We start from the raw sequence: 16755 nt of genomic DNA on the forward strand, positions 1-16755 counted from the left end.
GTCTTCAGAACTCGACTATTCTCTAGAATCGATCACTTCCTTTCTCTCTCTCTCTCTCTCTCTCTCTCTCTCTCTCTAGCCACGTTGACTTGACTCCCATCTGATGTGATCTTCATTTGATTGACCTTCAGTTAGACAGAACCTTCCCTAGGCGCTGACTCGAAATCAGTAAAGAACTCGAGATAGCTCGGAATCACTTGCTTTCTTTTTCTACTTTTCTCTCACGGTTTTAACTTGGTTTGGACAGGTATGGATGTGAATAAATTAGCTGGGGTCGTGGGGTATTTATAGGAGACAACAACCAATCAGCTTCAGGTTGGTGGCAGCCCGTGTGTCGCTTCGCATGGCTCCGGACGCATGCGCGGCAATACCTCATGCTCCACATGTGTTTCAGCATGGCCAAGACACATTCAGGACGCCACCACTCCTCCCAGATGTCAGGCTACATGACTGGAACTCATGCAAGGCGACACACAATCTCACACATGTCGATCAGCATGCTTCGGTTGCATGCGCGGAGACACCCTGTGCTTGGTCGATCCACCTCGTGCTTCTACATGTCAGGCTGCATGTACGGCTTCCATGCACGGCGACACCTCGACGACACCTCGAGCTTCTGTAGACACTCAGCTTGCTGGACAGTTGACACCACGTTCTGAACACTCACACCAAGCCACCTCGTGCTTCTCGATCCATTCGTTTGATTTCGGTCCTTTCGGCAAATTTCTGACCCGCGATCAATCCCGAATATTTTTCTACTCCCATTCTGATGTTCTAAATATTTTTAATAAACTCCAGACTCCATTATAACCTTGACGGTAATATTTCCCGAGACTCCGGCTTCTCCGAAAACTATTACAGAATACCGAAATTAGGGTTTCATCCAATTTCAGGTTTTCCCATCGTGCTTCGATCCCGTCGTGCTTGATTCCCGTCCTGCTTAATTCCCGGCATGCTTCCAACTTATTATGTTTCCAACATAATATATTACCGATACGAAGTTTTGAGGATTACTTCGTGGTTAAGAAACGTCATGCTTCTAAACCGTCGAGCTTCTAAAACGTCGTGCTTCCAAAAATGTGATGCTTCCAAAACGTCCGTCTGATCAATCTAAGACATCTTCTAACTATGGTCGAGCAGCTTATTCGACTCAGTGTTCACTCACGATCAATTCTTCGACAACCTTAATTCTTCGAAATTTCTGATCGATCCTTATCGCCCACGACTCGACCACCACAAAGATACTCGACCATTCTCTCTTTTTTTTCGGGTTTCTACATTCTCACCCCCCCCCTTAATAGAATTCGTCCTCGAATTCTTAGTTGCGCACTTGCTCATCTTCACAACATTTTCCACTCGTCTCCATAACCTCTGTACTCTGTCTACCACGGTTCCTTGAGTGTCCTCTTCAAGGCCTCCACAATCGTCTTCATATCTCATCACTGTAAAGATCACTGAGTCATCCTCTTGCTTTTACTCTGTTATAACACACTCATCGCCCATGATATATCTCATCACTGGAATGATCATTGAGTCGTCCTCTTGCTTTTACCCTACCATAACGCACTCATTGCCCATGATACTATCTTGTCCTTTCGATAGATATCATCCTTGTCCAGATTCCTCAAATCCTTCTCGATCTTCCTTTTCCCAAAAACTGATGAAGTCCCTTCCCAACGAAGTCTTGTTTCCTCCCATCTGTCCAGTCCATACCACAGCCCAATTCTCTGAATCTGTCTCTCCTCTTTCGCTTCGGGTTGGGTTTGGCCTCGAACTCCCTCCACTTTAAGGTTTTCATCCCTTAAAGTTCCGATCAGCGAACACACTTACTCGCTGAATCTCAAAAGAACATTTCACACACAAGTTAGTAAACAACTAATCCAAAAAACCTAACAAACAACAAAAAATAAAGATAACTCAACCATATTGGTATAGTGTCATGATGATTCCCAACATGATGAAAACGACAATAACATTGGATAGTTAAAACAAATCATGTGGATAACATAAAGTTTAGGTTTTAATTTATGATAATGATACGGTATGGAATAGTAGTGGTTAAGGGAGTTTATGAGATATTGAGCATGCTCCATACCATGACATAACTATGGTTGTGGTGATGTGGATGTGACGTTCGATTCCAAGAAACCTGTTTTGGTTAAGACATCATTTCTTGTCTTGCTGAGATCTCTTCCTTTGAGTGTTCTTCCTATTCCTTCGCACATGGAGAAAGATGAGATCTGCGTTCTTGCAAGCATTTTTGCTACCAACTCGTGTGGAGGAACCACTGAATCGTCATCGTCATCTTCATCATGAGTGGTCCACGAATGCAAATGGTTGCTTCTTGTGTTCCCATAAATCTTGGACCAGTCAGGTACATTCATTGGAGCAGATGACTGTTTGGCTTTAGAGACCTCCTTGCCCTTAGGAATGTACCTTGCAGAAGATGAAGAAGCAGCTGAGAAGATATTGTTACTTTTGGACATTTTCATTTCAGGACCTGGAGTTTCGTTTTCTCTCAAAACTGACCACACTTCTTCTTCTTGAAACTCTTCTGCCCCTTCCATTGTCACTCAAGAAAGCCCTTCTCTTGAATATTTCTTCTTCTGCTGCAACTAAGTGGTTTTCATCCTCCTGAATCCATGAAAGTACCCCCATCATTGTATCTTATAACCAAACAGAAAGAAGAGAGAGAAAGAGAAGAGAGAGGGAAGGGAGAGAATTAATTACCTGAGAGAAGCAGAGGAAGATTCAGTGAAAATGTGATGTATAAAAATGTGAAGCATAAACAACATTAAACAATCTCTCTTTGCTGGCAAATGAGAGACAGAGAGGTCATTGATTGCTTCAAAGGAATCAAAAGCCTCCACAATAGGCAGAGGCTTCATAAAGATCCAAAAGCTGTAATAATTTTGTACTTTTTTGGGGGGTGCCATAACTATGAAGTAAAAATAATAATAATTAAAAAGGGTTAGATAGATGAGTGATAGCCTTTGGTACTATTTCTACTAAAGACCTGCCAAAATTACTGATAAGAGTCTGATTCATGCAAGAAGACAAAAACAAAATGTACTATTGGAAAAGACTTGCTTTTATCTCAAACTTTAATTAATTTGCTAAAGCCATCTTCGAGGAGGGAAGATGTAAATTCACTCCAAAGAGCTTGTGATATTATTATCTTTCATGAGAATCATATGTTTAAGCATTTCTTTTGAACAATCTAATTATATGATTGTTGTTTTTCTACTGCTATGCAATTATGCAATTATGTATAGCTACTGAGTTACAACGAATATATAATATAGTTTCATTATGATAAAAAGTAACTTTGTATTTTGTCACACCAAAAATCTGAACCCCGTGTCCGGACACATATAAATACATCAGTCTTGTTGGTGGGGTAAGAAAATCAAATCGATTTGTAGTCTCTGAAAAATCAATTTGTTAGGCTATCCAATCCAACGCTTCGTGGGTCTCTCCTCGCAAGAGATGTTATGCCAAACCACGATGCATTAAAAAGTATAGTTTTCAGATAAGGCCTTTAAATTTTAAAAGTTTCTTACTTAACCCCTCTGATTTAATAAAATATATGTACCCTAAATTATAACGAACCTAGAGTCTAACTTAAGAAAAAACCTTAAGAACATATTTTTCCTTTGTAAGAAAACATATTATACATACAGAATATACTGTTAATTGTAGTACATAAACCTGGAGATGAAGATGTTTCAAAAAGAAAAAAAAAAGATGTTTTGAAGAAAGTGTGTGCTAGGAACTAGGGTTAGGAGAAAATATTTAAAAAAAAAATAAGTTGTTTAACTTTAATTTGTTAACAAGTCGAGTTTACTCACTGGACCATACTGATAATATGTATTAAAAACGATTTTGATATACTCTGTGAAATTAAAACAAGTCAATGTTCAATTAAGTAGTTGTCTTCGTTTCCAGTATTATGATTGAGTGTAGTGTGAAAATTTCACATAAGATGTTAATTTTTTTAAAAAATTGAGGCTTGGTGTCATCAAATGAATGAATGATATAGCTTGAATGCTTGATTCTTGGATCCTTCAATAGCGAGAATCTTAGCTTGACGCTTGCCTACTGTAAACCCTGACTGTTGAGTCTAAAGGCAATATTGAGCAACGTGAATATGAACATGGTTGTGGCCAGAGCCGAGAGATTTCAAGTGTTCATTAACCTAAGCAATTTGTCTTCAGTGATTTTCATTGATGTCGTAGATCTCTCCTTGTACGGGAGAGAGAAAATAACGGGTGAATCATGAATCAGGGTAAAGGATTTAGTTGGAAGATACAAAACAATAGCTGCACTTTAACGGATTAAAACATCCCAAACGATTGGCCTTGTGGATATTTATAACGGGCTTAATTGTGCTTAAAAGGCCTAGGGCCTTACTTTTTCACGTTTTCAAAGCCTTTTTAGGGTACGATCAACTTTGGTAAAAGGGTAACTGTAGCGATTAGGGTGCTCAATTTAGGATGTAGACACAGAAGCTCACGGTTTCATAGAGTGCGCAAAGTTCACTGTTGCTATTGCCAATGAGAAAATGGAGTAAGTGGTTGCTGCATTGGTTTTGAATACATTGTATTATAGTGCAAATCATGGTCTTTCGTAGATTTAAGTCTTGGATTTCACATGGCACAGATGTAAAAGTCATTAATACATCTTTGTAGATAATTTCTCACGAAAAAGTCTTTAAACGATAAATTGATAAGTTGGATAATTACTTGACCATTTGCCAGGCGCCATGTAAACAAAAATCATGTGCTGCCTTCAACTTTATCTGTTGTTGGTAAACTTATTGGAAGTGTTGGTGTCATATAACCTTTAATTAGTATTCCTTGATTTGTATCTGTAACATCCCGAGTTGTGATATGTGAAAAAGATTTAAGAGAATTGATTTGGCTACCTATGTCACCAAAGTTGATTTACCTTTTCCGGAGCACATTCTGAAAGAACTCCGGAGTTAAGCATGCTTGAGCTGGAGTAGTGGAAGGATGGGTGAACTATCGAGAAGTGATTCGCGATAGCGTGCGAGTGAGGCCAAAACATGGGAAAATGTCGGGTGGTGATTGCAGAGTCATTAAACAATGATTTCGATATATAGAAAGGTTTCACCTTTGGAGTGAATCGAGTGATTCAACCTGCATGTGCAATAGATAAAACATTCCTACAACAAAATTGACGTAGTTTGGTGCTTTTGTGGGATTAGTTAGACATGTTCAAAAGGACGAGTATGTGTATGTTGCTCAAATATTTTATTAGGATGTTAAAATGTCTCGAACTTCCAACGTAGGACATTTTAACACTCTAATATCTTTCAATCTGATTCAAAAATTATCACAGTTGAGAAATCTCTATTAACGAGACCTGGCCACATTTTTTGGTGTTACTAGGAGAAAACTTATTTGCTGCGTTTTCCCATATATCTAGTGTGAGTGAAACCAAGGTGATCAATATGATTTTAGGCGTTCTTCTTTTATCATGTTCTCATATCTGGTTATGTGATGCTCATAATCACAGAGGTAAACTCTTCAGAGAATTGATGGTTTTTGGTTAATTGACACACTAATTTGGCACTTCGAATCTATTGAACAGAAGCTATTCTAACTCGTATCTGTTGTCATTTGTGAGTGATATAATGAGTCACGCATATCCTTTGTATCGCTAACTAGAAGTCATAGCTTTTGTTTGTTTTTCTTTATTAACCTTCAAATCCCCCCAGAAAAGATATATATTGAACGGTGCTAGAAAACTAAGCTATGTTTAACGAGTTTTCAAATCAGCCATACGAAGGATGAAATTCAAGAGACCTTGCAACTACATCAGGGTCCAAATTCTTCACTATTTGTGGGAACTCAGAATATGATCCGTAATTTGCTTTTTAAAACTCTGGTGAGAGAAACAATTATTATTTACGCTTTCATTCTTTTGTCTTGGTATTGAATCTTGCAGGTCCCCATGGTCGATGTAACGTCAACGGCACGGATGAGACGATGAGTACAGTAACAAGTGTCAATTCATATACTGAAATAAGATTCACATACTTAAACAGGTAACTTAATCATTATTACCGGTTATGAAACTGTTCTGTTCAACATGCACACATCTTACACAGATTACATCAATTGTTTGTTTGTTAGAACTTGTTTATCTGTGCTTAGCACACATGCGGAATGGAGAGCCCACTGAGCTAGAGAGCGCCAATACAGGGGGGCCCTCCACTGTGCCATTTGGCGAACATCTGGATATAGGAACAAAAGTGTCGGTGGTCACTATACTTTCATTTTGTTTGAAAACAAAAATGTTCAAATATATTTATGTAAATTCTGAATTTTCGGTTACAATGTGATCTTGGTAAAAGCACCGATACTCCTATAATAAAAACTTTTTAGTGTACTACCTTCAAGTTTTATCTACTTTTCAATTTCTTTTATATTTCCAAAGCTGGTTAGTTTTAAATCATTCTGATCTAAATGAGTTCTGGATGTACTGTCGGAAAAATATATTATAGTTTCACAAACAATAATAGAGGAGCCTTTAGCTTGACACGTAATAATATCGTCAAGTTGAATCCTTTTTTATATAGTTTAACTGTAAACCCTCGCCCTTTAATTTAAATAAAGTGATACTCCTAATACGCAACACTATTCTAAACGTCTATGCAGTACTAGTAACCTAAATCAAGTTTTTTTTTTTTTTTTTGCTAAAAAGGTAAATATCATATAAATATAAATGAAAGTTTAAACTTTGCAAGAAAGAAAGATCTAATTATGTTACACCTTGGCAAAAAAGCTAAAAACAAGGTAATAAACCGAATGAGGATGAGCCGGACTAGTTTCCACGTACAGCGCATCCACTTTTCCATGAGTTTTAGGAATTGCTTCCTCTCTCTTCTAGCGGTGATGATGTTTCGCATCTCCTTGTCAATGAATCTGAAGATTGTTTCCGGCGCAAGGACAAGGTTGTTGTGCAAGACATTGTTTCTTTGTTTCCAAAGATGATATACTATAGACTGAACTGATGAAGTCCCTTCCCAACGAAGTCTTGTTTCCTCCCATCTGTCCAGTCCATACCACAGCCCAGTTCTCTGAATCTGTGATCTTTCGTTTCGGGTTTGGGTTTGGCCTCAAACTCCCTTCACTTTAAGGTTTTCATCCCTTAAAGTTCCGATCAGCGAACACACTTACTCGCTGAATCTCAAAAGAACATTTCACACACAAGTTAGTAAACAACTAATCCCAATAGTCTACTAACAACAACATAGCAATTCTAACCAGCAACCTAGCAATTCTAGATTCCACAATCTCAATCCTAATTCCTAAAACCACAATACTATCGCTGGACGTGACCGGTTTCCCTAATGCCTTTTGTGACTTTTTTTTTACTTGATAAAATATTAAAAACCGATTAAATCATGAGTTCCGGAAGCATGGACGAAACCATGCTCTGATACCACCTCTGTAACACCCCCGAACCGTCCTAGACATATGGTCGATCAACCGGCCAACAATCAAACAAGAACATGACCGATCGACCATCCAACACCCAGGGTTAGAGATGAATGAGCCAACCACCCAGCCAACAATCAAACAAGAACATGACTGACTGTCCAACCCAACACCATGGTCCGGAAGCGCTACGTGACGGGCTAGGGACGATCTGGTCAAAGTCACAAAATTTACGCCACGACCTAGACAAATTTATCCACTAACTCGTCCCGCTGCGTCAAGGCACAAGGCTTTTCAACCCGTACATAGAGTTAGCGTTTTCCGTTAGATCAAGGCCTAAGGCTTTTCAACCCGTAGCACGACCTAACGTTGTGTTAGACCGGACTAGTCAAATATCAGAGTACTCATGAAGCGCATATAAACAATTACTTTTATTCATTTAGAAAATATTCATACATTGAATAATTCAAGACTAAGCCCGGCCTAATGCCAAATCGAGTCAACTTAACACAATTCAAAATACCGTTTAAAAAAGGAATGAAAATCTACACTGGCGGTCCTAACGTCCAGCTCCAAGCTATCCGATCATCCTTACCTAAAGCGACCTTCAAAAAGGACAACAGAGTTGGATGAGTAACCTAATGTTACTCAGTGAGCTGGCGGCCTCTACCCGCAACCTAGACTCTAACCCAGACAACCCAAAATAACAATCAATCAAGCCCTAGCATGCAATAAAAGCTAAGGCTAAGCAAACCGTTACTAAGTTAGACTTGGCCTCTTGCCATGAGCTAGCTTCAAATAACGGGAACCTGCACTAAAACAAGTCAACAACCAATCCCTAGTTAACCATATATATGTCTGAGTTCAGTACTCATGTAGTGTTAGACACTTAGACTATACAAGTATCATTAGCCGGTCGACCAACAGACAAGAACATGATCGGCCAACCAATGATACGGCATAGCTTTAATATCCACAACCCTTCACAAGCAATCACTCGAACACGTACAGGCCAACGTCAGGCCTACACTAACAAAATACACACCAAGCCTAATCCGGTACCTAAGCCAGAATTAGGACTTAATGTCAGAAACCTACAAGCAAATCAATCAACCACAAACATAATAATAAGAATATGAGTATCTACGATCGATCTAAATTGTAACACCATATATCGGTGCTACACTAACTCGAGGGTTCCATAACCTTAACCACACTCTAACACAACACTCTAACCTGGGCCCTGGTGACTTTGTGTTCGTCCTCTCTATCGGCAATATCCTATCTCCCTACCACAAAGGCCAGAAGAAGGAACTTTCAACCGACCGCGGCCCACAGTCCTTCGAGTCACCGGGCGACAGTCCACAGTCCTTCGGGTCACTGCCACATTACACCATCGTGTAATCACTCAGCCATAGGCCATGATCCCGTCTCTCTGAGTCTTCCCGATCCAGCGAATAAGGGGTTTCCTTGACCCCACCGGGTACGAGGTCTGAAGGAACACTAACTCACCCCAATATGCCTAGCATTGTGGGTTACACAAATGCTGTCGGCCAATCCAAGACTCCTATCCAAAACTACACAATACTTAGGAGTCTACGACACTAACCACTAATCCTCGTAGTCCTGCCTATATGGCATAGGACCCGTAGTACCAACATCACAACTAGGAGATCATCTTATATGGCCAAAGATCCCTAAACAAATACATTATCACTAAACAACTCAACGAGTTAGTCACTCCCTTACCAAGAGATGACCAACCTCAATCAACAAGATTAATTAAACGAGCCAGTATTTAATTAAATCTACTCAATCAATCTACTCAATCAAACCGTTACCTAGATAGTTCGGTCTCCTGCTACGACACTATCTTTAAAGATAACGGGAACGTGTACTCAACCATATCAACACCCAAGAATAGAAAACATGATGCATCCTAGTCTTAGTCCTAATCAGGTTATCAACTAAGTCTTAATTCCATTCATCTCAGCTTAGCCCTTGCTAAACTGAGTCCGGTTCTATAAATAAAATAACCCTAAGGATTCTACCATTCAATAGCGTGATCATTCTAATCTATATGCGACTCAATCTACCCTAATTTCCAAGTAAAATTCAAACAATCCAACTCAAAGTGTTCTAGGCGAGAAGCAGTTGGTTGATCGGAGAGGACTTGGCCAAAACCCAAGGGACGCCTTGACTGGACTGGACTGGATTGATCTCGACTTTGACAGAACCTCGACTTCACCATGAATAAACAGACAGGTCTCTACGGACTGATCTGGACTTGGACAGAACCTCCTTTAGCTTCTGGACAGTTCTTCGGACTTCCCGGCGGAGTATCGAGTAGAACTTAGACTGATCTGAACCAATGGAACTGAACTAATCTTGGACAGCACCTCCACTTAATTTTTGGAGAATATGACTGGCTTGGACGCATTGATTTGAACAGAGCTTCCGCCTCAAAATCGTAGAGAATCGACGGAACTTGGCCTTCTCGATGGAATATCGGTCTTCAGAACTCGACTATTCTCTAGAATCGATCACTTCCTTTCTCTCTCTCTCTCTCTCTCTAGCCATGTTGACTTGACTCCCATCTGATCTGATCTTCATTTGATTGACCTTCAGTTGGAAAGAACCTTCCCTAGGCGCTGACTCGAAATCAGTAGAGAACTGAGCTCGAAAACTCGTTAAAATTCTCAAAATAGCTCGGAATCACTTGCTTTCTTTTTCTACTTTTCTCTCATGGTTTTAAGTTAGTTTGAACAGGTCTGGATGTGAATAAATGAGCTGGGGTCGTAGGGTATTTATTGGACGGTTGGTGGCAGCCCGTGTGTCGCTTCGCATGGCTCCGGACGCATGCGCGGCAACACCTCGTGCTCCACATGTCTTTCAGCATATCCAAGACACATTTAGGACGCCACCACTCCTCCCAGATGTTGGCTGCATGACTGGAACTCATGCAAGGCGACACACCATCTCACACATGTCGATCAGCATGCTTCGGTTGCATGCGCGGAGACACCTCGTGTTTGGTCGATCCACCTCGTGATTCTACATGTCAGGCTGTATGTACTGCTTCCATGCACGGCGACACCTCGAGCTTCTGTAGACACTCAGCTTGCTGTATAGTTGACACCACGTTCTGAACACTCACACCAAGCCACCTCGTGCTTCTCAGTCCGTTCGTGTTATTTCGGTCCTTCCGGCAAATTTCTGACCCGCGATCAATCCCGAATATTTTTCTACTCCCGTTCTGATGTTCTGAATATTTTTAATAAACTCCAGACTCCATTATAACCTTGACGGTAATATTTCCTGAGACTCCGGCTTCTCCGAAAAATATTACAGAATATCGAAATTAGGATTTCGTCCAATTTTGGGTTTTCCCGTCGTGCTTCGATCCCGTCGTGCTTGATTCCCGTCTTGCTTAATTTCCGTCATGCTTACAATGTATTATGTTTCCAACATAACATATTACCGATACGAAGTTTTGAGGATTACTTCGTGGTTAAGAAACGTCATGCTTCTAAACCGTCGAGCTTCTAAGACGCCGTGCTTCCAAAAATGTGATGCTTCCAAAATGTCCCTCTGATCAATCTAAGACATCTTCTAACTATGGTCGAGCAGCTTTTCGACTCATAGTTCACTCACGATCAATTCTTCGACCACCTCGTTCTTTGAAATTTCTGATCGATCCTTATCGCCCGCGACTCGACCACCACAAAGATACTCGACCATTCTCTCTTCTTTTTTTTACGGGTTTCTACACCACTGCTGTTGCCAACAGATCCCGCCGCTTAGCTCAACTTGCTAAGAAGACTTTTGACGCAAAGAAAATTTGTTCAACCTCTGCTCAAATAAATCATCACCTTTGCAACCGTGATACCCTGTAGACACATTTGTTTCCCCCTTATATGCCCTGAGAAGCCAAAATAAACTACATCTGAATCCTATGCAGAAAAACCGAAACATACATGTTTCCATCATGAATCAATCTCAATTTGACACCGCCACCTATTCAGCCAAACTCTGCCTTGAACAAGTAACTCCTCGTTCTCGCAGATCCATTCCAGCAGAAAACTATGTGTTACGCGAAACACATATCTGCTTAGAAAACCACACTGCATTCCCTCTGAAAATAGCAGTCTAGTAGTATCTTGTTCTCTGAACCTCTACCCAACTGTAGACTCTCATGATCAAACATAGACGAACCCGCATGAGTTGGTTCCCTTCAACCCTTCTGCAACATTCTTCACGTTGACTAAGAATACCATCTGAACAGCCATGAAACACTCATATCATTCAAGGTTCTAAGGCGTCCCCTAGTTCCAAGAATTCCATGAGATACCGAGCTGAAATACCCACATAGATTAGAGCACCACCTGCGACTGATATACCATGTAGTTTCAATCCAAGAACACCGTGAAAACCCTCACTGAATCTTCAGACAATCCCATACAAAACCAGTGCGGAACCCCTTGTCTTTCAGTATGCTTTCAGTTCCAATAACTTGCAGAATATGAAGAAATTCGAAACTCCAATGCATATAGTCACACATGCCTTGTGACTGTCACACACTCCTTATGACTGCAGATCGAAGACAGCTTTGAAATCTCTCTTTCTTATGCCAGCAGCCTGCCACCATCTTATCTTGTGAGTAACCCAAAGTCTTGCACCCCTGGAGAACTCTAGAAAAACTTTGATTTCATAACTAGAAATCATGTCAACCGATTCAACTGACTTGTGAATCATTCCTCCATAAATTTGTGCAGATGTAGCGAAGAACGTCCAACCGTTTTCCTTCTTCTCTTGTAAACCGAAAATCTCTCTGACCTGATCTTGTAACTCGGTTTATCCTCTGATTTTTAACCTAATCAGATTTCCACGTGCGTAGAACCACGTGACCACCAGCTTCCATTAAACCTTGCGAGTTTCTTCTATCTCGCTTGGAAGCTTCTTCATATGTCTCTCCTCCTCGAGACATGTACTCCATAAATCAATGAGCATGTGCTCTGATACCACTTGAGGGGTTATGATACCCACTTGTTATGGAATACAAGCTCATAATACCCATGTCCCTTTCACTACTCATACGATTCATCCTTGTTCATGACTCAAGAATTTTTCACCCAGTTCACGGCCGTAGCGCGCTAAATCTGGGGTGGATCCAAGATCCACAACATCCACTATGAAGTATCGGAAAACACCTCCGATGCGATTTACAAGATCATTACTCTCTCTGTCGTGGGTATACAAACCCTAGAGTGTATAAATAGTTTACAAGAGAAGTACATGGCTAAGAGCTAAGCCTAGAACAACATATCTATGTCTAGCTTACTCTATCTCTCCAATAGATGCCATGGAAGCACTCCATAGATGCTTGAGGCTCCTGCCTCCCAGAGACTTGGTTTTCGCCACGCTTTGTGCTTCCAGATCACGACAGGGATCTATCCTTCTTTGTATAAGTACTTGACCTAATGGGCTTCAACGATTAGGCCCATATGTTGTCCGCGCGTAACTTATGCAAGCCGACCCAACATTAAACATGTCTGATGGGATTGACCAAACCTCACAAACATAAACTCAAAAAAGAATGAATCCCATGTTTTACTTCCTTCTTGCCTTAACCGCTGTTTTGACCGTGACCGTAAGCCCCGGAAAACCAGTTCTCGATATTCATGGTGATATCATATTCGATGGCAGTTACTACGTTCTCCCCCGCATTTCCGGCCCTGGAGATGGCGGCCTGACTCTCAGCTCCCGTGGTGATGATTGGTGTCCCCTTTATTTCAAACTGGAATATTCAGAGGTTAATATGGGAATTCCCGTAAAATTCTCAGACTGAAGGACTAAAGTTGCGTTCGTTCCCGAGTCAGCGAACCTCAACATCCAGATGGACGTCAAAGCAACGATATGTGGTCAGTCAACCTATTGGTACGTCCCTCCGGTCGAGCCCATCACGGTCATTGAGGCGTTGTTCATAGCGGCTGGTCCTAAACCGTCGAATGGTTTCTTCCAGATCAAGAAAATTAAAGATGCTCTTGGCGGTTACAAGATTGTGTTTTGTGTTAATAATAACGATTGCAGCGATATCGGGATATTTGTGGACAAACAGGGCGTTAGGCGTTTCACTTTAAGCTCTACGCCATTTGAGGTTAGGTTCATGAAAGCTATTGAGACAGAGCCTTCGTCCAAGCCTATTATGTCCATAATCTAAGAGAGATTAAAGACTACAAAACTACAAAAGTAAAAGGATAAGAGTTATAAGTAACGACTAATAATAAAACTCTATCTGTGTTTCTGTTTTCTTTGTTCATCTTAATTGGAATAAAACATCTTTCCTTTGTTTATTTTTTCTTTTTAATTAGCTCCCTAGTTTAAGATTCATATAACTCGGAAATTAAAACAAAGACATTTTCTCGCTTTGTGTTACAACTATTAACCTCTTGATGGCAAACACATCAAGCTTGAGATGTGGACATAACCAGCATAGAATAATAAGAGCTAGGGTTAGTTCTATCAATTTGTTTTTTTTTTGTTACATAGCTCTAGGGAGTGGGCGTAGATGTTTGCAGTTCGTCGTGTAAACTCGCAAAGAACGAGGCCAATAAATAATGAGAGAGCTCGTGAAAAGGTGCTTGCAAATTTAAAACTGGTTATTTATCATGTTCGTGTAAGGTGGATCAAAGGCTCACTAGTGCAGACTAGGCATGGGCATAGTGACTTATACCCAAACCTGACCGAAGTAAGAAGATCGGTTCGGATACGGTTAGTGCTAAATAACCAATCGGGCTTCATTCTGAGTAAGTTTGGATATCCAAACCCTATCTGTTTATAATCGATACTCAAATATATACTCGAAGGTACCCTATCTTGAGGTAAGATGCAGAGGAGATGCAAGAGGCGGTGGTTGTTGTTGAAACCACAACGGCGAAACTGTTTGACTCAAGATCCAGAATCAATTATACAAACTCTGATACACTCTCTGACGAACTCGACGATGTAAATAAGAAAGTTGAGTTTGTAGAATAATGGAGATAAGAAGAAGAATTCGGAATAAACATAGAAGATAGACACCAATATTGATTACCCAGGGTTCACCTAGATGTGGCTACGTCCCTGGGGCCTGGCAATGAGGCAATTCACTATAATCTCAAGTACAAAGACATAGCCCCTCTCTTTCTCACACACACAAGCCACAAGCCGGCTTGCTTGGTCTCAAAGGACCGGCCACAAAGGGCCTTCTCAAGGACTCATAAAGGCCAAGAGATAATAGAACACACGAGCTCCTCTTATATAGTAGGAGTCTATTAGGTTAACCTTGTCGGATTAGGGCATTCGCCCCTTTCCATAAACCTATTAGGAAATAATATAAAATACTTTCAACTTCCATAACTCCATGAAAGTAATATTTCCAGGATCCTGCTAACTTTCATATCTCCATAAAAGAGACATTTCTTTTTTCTAATATGACGTCCTTGTCTTGGTTTAAGTTACTCAATCTTTTTTGATTTCTATCACCAAATCATAACGAAGTCCCTGATGGATTCTCTGACGTAGTCTCGAATCCCAACAGTTGTCGTTGCTATGAAGTGAAATTAGGTTTTTGGAGGAGAAGAAAGCGTACCATGATTAGAGGTGGGATTAGGTTAATGTGATTCGAGGTTTGGGCCGAGGGAGATAATATCGTGATGATGATGAAGGTTTTTTTGCCGGCGGGAAAAGATATACGGTGAGATGATGGATCAATGAAGAAGAATCACCATCCTGAATATGGAAATGATCAAAGACAGAGTCTGAGTCTTGAACGTTGGGCTTAAAACCCTTAGAAGCCCATTTAACATAGTTATGTTTATACTGGGGGGTTATTGGACAAAGAATTCTAGAGGAGTTATTAAATTTTGAGATTTCATTCTTATTGGTTTGTGAATTTTTAAAATCTTAATAGAATCCATTGTTATTGGAGTGATGATTTTTAAATTCCACTCAAAATCTTTTGTTATTGGAAAAGTTTAGTTTTCATTGATTTTAAGATTCTATTAAAATCTATTGTTATTGGGATGCAAATTTTCTTTGTTTTTATTCATAGTACTCAACTTTGAGAATATCATCTATACCCATAAGATTTTTAAAATCAATGTAATAAAATACACTCACATACAAAACCCAAATTGAAGAATGAAATAATATACAAATCACAATTTTAACATAATACAATTCACAACTTAAAAAAATAGAAAAAAATATTAAAAATTTAAAATAAAAATTGTAAAAATTGTTTTAAAAGGCACTTTCGTATTTTTTAATTAAACATTTCAAAAATAATAATTCAAATCACATACAAAACCCAAATTGAAGAATGAAATAATATACAAATCACAATTTTAACATAATACAATTCACAACTTAAAAAAATAGAAAAAAATATTAAAAATTTAAAATAAAAATTGTAAAAATTGTTTTAAAAGGCACTTTCGTATTTTTTAATTAAACATTTCAAAAATAATAATTCAAATTTTTTTTACAAAAATTCAAATTTTAAACATATATTTTGAAATTATATAAATTTTTTTTTAATTATTTATATATATATATAAAGTAAGAAGTAGAAATTAATTTTTTTGATCATTTTATTTCTTGAGATCTTTTTTGTGACAAAACATTTTTAAAAGTTGTTTAAGAATTACTTTAATTGAAATGATTTTCTTTCCTTTTTTTTCTACCACCATTAATTTTTTACAATCAATAGAATTCTATACAAAAGTAATGAAAATCTATGTAAAAATATTTGATAAAATTTGTTAAATCTAGTTAACTTGTAAAATCTTTTCAACTATTAAAATCATCAAATTCCACATAAATTTATGTTCCAATAACCCCCCCCCCCCCTTAATTTTGTTCATCATTAAACAAATAGCTAAATGATTACATATCATAATCTCTTGGTTATGAGCCATCCACAATCTGGTTCATAACACTTCCCCTTGGATGCCATGACCATTTAAAGCTTGTAATGTGCTTTAATGTTGCCTCATTAAAATCTTACTAGGAAAACCCAATTGGAACAAAACCATGGTGAAGGAAAAATAGTACAACACACATTACTCCCCCTGATTGGACATTACTGAAGGTCCCTTGGACCTCTCCAATTTTCTGCAATCCGTGGGTGATGAAGATCTTGGCCAGAATATTCTTCGTCCTCGAACATGATAGTTGATTCTTCTTTACCATCGGCCATGCCACAATCTGATCGAACATATTGAGTCATCGACCTCAAATACAC

General features: G+C 39.3%; 1 protein-coding gene and 1 pseudogene across 1 annotated transcript; one reads left to right on the forward strand and one right to left on the reverse strand.

Annotated features, from left to right (window-relative positions):
• Positions 1-1904: 1904 nt before the first annotated feature.
• On the reverse strand, positions 1905-2882 carry LOC106325683. The gene is made up of 2 exons (XM_013763745.1): positions 2731-2882; positions 1905-2634 (listed from the first exon to the last, which is right to left on the reverse strand). Exon 2 carries the CDS (start codon positions 2565-2567, stop codon positions 2106-2108), a length of 462 nt encoding a protein of 153 aa, XP_013619199.1. The 5' UTR covers positions 2568-2634; positions 2731-2882; the 3' UTR covers positions 1905-2105.
• Positions 2883-13065: 10183 nt separating this feature from the next.
• Positions 13066-13689, forward strand: LOC106326531 (annotated as a pseudogene).
• Positions 13690-16755: the final 3066 nt, after the last annotated feature.

This window comes from Brassica oleracea, chromosome C2, assembly GCF_000695525.1.
Source record: "Brassica oleracea var. oleracea cultivar TO1000 chromosome C2, BOL, whole genome shotgun sequence".
NCBI lineage: Eukaryota > Viridiplantae > Streptophyta > Magnoliopsida > Brassicales > Brassicaceae > Brassica > Brassica oleracea.

Excerpts from the sequence above, each read along its gene's own strand:
- LOC106325683 (XM_013763745.1), bottom strand. The coding sequence starts at position 2,567 with ATGGAAGGGGCAGAAGAGTTTCAAGAAGAAGAAGTGTGGTCAGTTTTG.